The sequence below is a fragment of the Protomyctophum parallelum genome (genome assembly GCF_964188405.1).
Source record: "Protomyctophum parallelum genome assembly, chromosome: 13".
NCBI lineage: Eukaryota > Metazoa > Chordata > Actinopteri > Myctophiformes > Myctophidae > Protomyctophum > Protomyctophum parallelum.
The window spans coordinates 35240546-35245716 of record NC_139708.1 but is presented as its reverse complement, the minus strand read 5'-3'; the positions used below and the strand labels follow the sequence as shown (position 1 = coordinate 35245716).

The 5171-nt window shown below is 40.9% G+C and overlaps 1 protein-coding gene across 1 annotated transcript; it reads right to left on the bottom strand.

Moving 5' to 3' along the window:
• Positions 1 to 314: 314 nt before the first annotated feature.
• On the bottom strand, positions 315 to 3750 carry aspdh (aspartate dehydrogenase domain containing; the record flags this gene model as incomplete). Its single annotated transcript, XM_083779071.1, has 7 exons — positions 315 to 352; positions 639 to 778; positions 1176 to 1399; positions 2539 to 2688; positions 3062 to 3146; positions 3321 to 3465; positions 3693 to 3750. 7 exons carry the CDS (start codon positions 3748 to 3750, stop codon positions 315 to 317), a joined length of 840 nt encoding a protein of 279 aa, XP_083635197.1.
• Between the last annotated feature and the right edge of the window lie 1421 nt (positions 3751 to 5171).

The window sequence follows — 5171 nt, the reverse complement described above, 5'->3', positions numbered from 1 at the left end:
TGCTGTGTGTTTATGCATGAAAGAACAAAAAAGCACGCTCTTTATTCTTTGCATAGATGTGCTTTATTGTAGAATCAGGGGGTGTTGAACACTACAGTTATGCTATTTTTTGCCTGTGGTCTTATTGTTGTGAGCATAATTATAGATCGGCTATTTCCACTATTTGACGTACAACGAAACAATTTATATAGGGCTTTAGTGGTTAAAAGTAACTTGCAACTTTGTTTACTTCACAGTGGCACAAAGAGGCAGCCCTTGTCAGTAACGTCTCACCATGTTGTGTTGTCGTGTATTTCCCCGACTCTCCACCTCCTTCAACACAAGTGAACTCGACCCCCGTGCCCGTGGCACACTGAAAAGACAAGAGTGAGGAAAGTGTAACGAAAGGCATGGCGTTGAGATGTACAACGTTTGATTACACCATCAATTAAAACAATCTTCTATACAATATATCCTCCCTGCTGAAGTGCAATATACCAAACACCATTTAGCAAATTGATCTCTCAATTTGATCCCTGGGGAAATGTTTTTACATGCATGGACCCATTTTTTTAATGTATTGTTTTCGTGCATGTTACAGCCAGGACACTCGTACAACTATGTATGAAAGAGTTCTTAGGATGCAGGGCAGGACCCACCTAATAAACTGTTCCAGAAGGAGTTGTAAGTGGCACTGCCCGTCACGGCTCCCAGTTTGGCTGGGTTCCTCCTCACTGTGTGCACTGAAAACCCATTGGAGCCAGTAACCTCCACCTCCACCACATGGTAGTCACTTAACCTGGAGTGGGGGGAGAGATGTAGTGTTAGCTTTAGTTTAAAACTAATTTATAGCAGTGGTTCTCAAACATTTGTATTACAAGAACCCCCAGTTATGTGTTTTTATTTTCTTTTTGTATCTCTGGGTGGGACCCCAATCCAGTGTTAATTTTACTCGAGTGTAGTCTGTATACATCTCATTCTCAAGAGTTAGACCTGTAACTCCTCAAGGACCCATGGGGTCCCTGGATAAATAGATTAAAGACATTTAAAGGCATATACTGTCTGTAACAATAGACTTCAGTCTTGAGTCGGATATAAGTACACGAAAACCGTGACTTGACTTAAAACTTGACTTGAATGCGGGATATGAGCTGCTTCGATGTGCCTTTCAGTGCGGTTCTTATTTGGAAACTCACGCTGTGTCAGATACGATCTCTCCCTGAACGCCTGTGAAGCCGAGCGTTCCAGCTGCCATGGCCGCTGCTGCCATGGTATTAACATTGTTGGGGGCCAGAGGGCACAGCTCGCCCACCGAGCCACTGTACAAGACCCGCCTACCCTCTCCCTCTGTCCAGTCAGAGAGCAGGTCTCCTGTCAGCCGGAAGCATGAAGGATGTTTGGACATTCTGATGAACAAAGCCTGAGAAGTGATCGTGAGAATAGAGTGTGTTGAATCATCACACAGGTATGTTCTCATCACTGAAACTCATTCTGTTGACATGGTGCCTCAACTCATACTGTGCCACTCATGGTGACGAGTAAAAATGATTCACTGTTTTCATTAATAGTCTGGCTCACTTGGACTTTAATGGAAACTACAAGCATTTTATCAAATACAAATGCTGCCATGAGATGAGAAATCTCTAATCTTTATTGAATACTGCTACAAGCTTGCCCCCCAAAGTCGGCTCACAGGAACGAAAATACACATTTGTTACTATGCCATTATCTGTATGGGTCAGAGTAAAAAAATAAGTTTAGGAATAAGTGGTAAGGCACTGACAGAAATAGGGCCCCTGATGTAGGCCTCCTGAAAAGTCAGTTTTTCCCCATGAAAACTGTTTCAGATAATACAAATAGTTCATTCAATCTTGTACTGTAAACATTTGGACTCAGTCAGTAACTCTACAGTACTTGGTCCTTCTGCTGAGTGTCTGCCTTGTAAATTCATATCATTTTGGGGGTCCTTGACATGAAAATGTTTGATAACGTTATAAAATAATTGAATGTCAAGGACCCCCAAAATGATATGCATTGGGATTCGGCCACGGACCCCCAATTGTAAAGATGTCGTGCCAGGGACCCCCATGGAATACCCTTGGGGACCCCTGTGGGTCCCAGATCCCACTTTGGATAGAACCGTAGTTTATTGATCCCTTGGGGGAAAGAGTAGGCTACTTTAAGATACAGTAAGGGTAATGAATCATTACTAATGATACCAAAACTATAGGACTCAAAGAAAAAATAACAAACAATAATTGAACAATTGCATACGGCAATATACACCCTATCCTAGGGGTTCTGCAACTTTTCAGCTAGTGACCTATTACCTAAAATACTGTTCACAAAATCACAACGTGTTGCATCACAACACAGTTTGAGCTTGTAGATCCGCAATTTTCATTTTTGTGTGTACATGGATATTATTATTATATGTTTTTTTTATTCTGAAATTCTTTTGAAAATTGTGTTTAGGACCCATTGAAAAGGGGGAACACCGCCCTATACAGTAGCCTGCACTATGCAGAAACGGAACACACGCTCGGCTCCCATTTTTACCTTCAGCGTCCCGCTGTCATTCAGCCTCTGGATGTCCAGGCCGCCCCACAGTGCACCACTGGGGATGTACAGAGTCCTGCCATGTTGCCTGGCAGCCTGCTGCAGCTTCTGGTTCAGTGTGGGATCAGAGAGGGCCGAGGGAGAACCCACCTGTGAGGAGAAACACACAGTGGTGGAAGGCTTAGGCAAGTAGTATCGTTTTAACTTTTTGTGTTTTTTATTTTCGTAAATTCACGCCCTACTTGATTACACACTACACTACAGCGGCACGCAAAAGCATCAAAAGTAGCAGATCTACAAGTTCAGTCTCATACTTTTGCTATTTTAGAATTTGAATCCTGAAAAGTAACAGTTTGTACTGTACTTACTGTAAGTACAATTCTGAGGTGGTACCTTTACTTGTCATCTCTGTCTGGTGGTAACCTAATATGTCCAACACTTTTTCAAGATTCAAATTCAAAAGTAGCAGAGAACAGCGATCCTGTACACAATGGTTTTGTGTTTCAGAAGAGGTGTTTCTTACCAACAAATGAGCCTGAGAGAGGAACTGGAGACCAAAATCCTTCACTATCTGAGGGTGACAAACCTCTACAATGACATCACATTTCCTGTAACACAAATATTTGTTAACTATGCTGAAAAACGTGTGTGTGTGTGTGTGTGTGTGTGTGTGTGTGTGTGTGTGTGTGTGTGTGTGTGTGTGTGTGTGTGTGTGTGTGTGTGTGTGTGTGTGTGTGTGTGTGTGTGTGTGTGTGTGTGTGTGTGTGTGTGTGTGCACGCACCTGTCTGTAAAGGTCATTAGGTCACTGAGTATAAGGTCATCTGGAACGCAACCCTTGAGTTTATTAGTATTTCTGTTCCAAACAAAGGCCAGTGACACACCTGCACCAGATCCTTCTTTTAGGATCCTCCCCACCAGGAACTGTCCTACAACATGCACACACACACACACACACACACACACACACACACACACACACACACACACACACACACACACACATATCAAGGAAATATCTAGGAAAGCTATGCACAGAACATCAGGTGTGATAATTATTTAAAGAAGCACATATCAGTTCAAATGAATCTGTTGTTAACGTTAGAATGGTGGTGGTGTGGGGGGAATATACATGCATCAACAGCTGTCTGAGTACCTAGATGTCCATATCCTACGACTCCGACCCTGAGTGTAGAAGAGCTGGTGGCCTGCATGTCCTTTCCAGAGGAAGACAGTAAGATATTAATAACTATTTACAATTTAGCCATTTTGCAGGCACTCTTATCCAGAGCAATTTACAAGCGCAAGGCCGGAATTAGCAGAATAAACATGAACTCCATAGTCCACTACAAACGACAAAATTCAAAATTCAAAATACACATACTGTAAATAGAGTGCAAATACCGTAAACTATAGTGTACCGGGTAAACAATCAACCTATCATCTGTACTAAGATCTGTCCTAAGAGCATTAACACGTTGGCGTTTCTATACTTTCTATTGATCCCTTGGGGGAAAGAGTAGGCTACTTTAAGATACAGTAAGGGTAATGAATCATTACTAATGATACCAAAACTATAGGACTCAAAGGAAGAATAACAAACAATAATTGAACAATTGCATACGGCAATATACACCCTATCCTAGGGGTTCTGCAACTTTTCAGCTAGTGACCTATTACCTAAAATACCGGAAGATCTGTCCTAAGAGCATTAACACGTTGGCGTTTCTATACTTGTGAGGACAAACATTTCAGAGCGTCAATTTTGTGAATTTGTTATTGCTTGCTATTTTGTATTTTAACCATAAAGATTAATATAGTAATATATTACAATGCATCGATGCATTCATTGCATTGTAAGCTTGTAGAGGGATTCGGCAGTAAGACTACTACATATAAATCAGGCTTACCTCCAACTAAAGCCCAAACCTAACCTCTAAACGTCTATCCTAAAGTCCTAAACCCTATCTCCTCAAGTTCTTATGTCAATCTTTTAATTACATGTAGGCTATTGCTCCACTTACCTTGATAGCAATTCTGCGCCCCTCCAGAGTTCCAAGCACTTTCCCCACCCTGAATGCCTACTGGCCTCAGTGGCCTGCCAGTGATTCATTCTTTGAGTCAAACTTTGTACCGTGCACACAAGTTTGACTCAGAGAATCCCTGTTAAAGATTAATTCCTGAGGCCTGTGAATCTGAGAAAAAAAGAATGTTGAAAATGCAAAGTATTATATTATTATGGTATTATAAAGTAAAATATTTCAGAAAATAATGTAGCAGTAGTTTTAAAACTGTGTGAAACCCACAGTTTCACAGCTTCACAGTGGGTTTCACAGCACAGGGCCAGTATTGGGGGTGAAAAACATGTTTATTATTTGTTTATGCTTTACACAATTCTAAGTCAAGCTATATTTAATTTATTTTAAATACTAACCATACTAAATAGTAACCACATTTAAATCTGAGTGATCTTACAATTTACAATGTAGGGATTGTAGGCATATCACACAGATGCTCTTAATCCAGAGCAACCAATTGATTGGTTGAATACTTGGAAATGTAAACAGAACGAAGTACAGTCAGACATTTAGGCTAAAAGGAAAACACAATAAGTATTATTTTCTGTATGTATGGA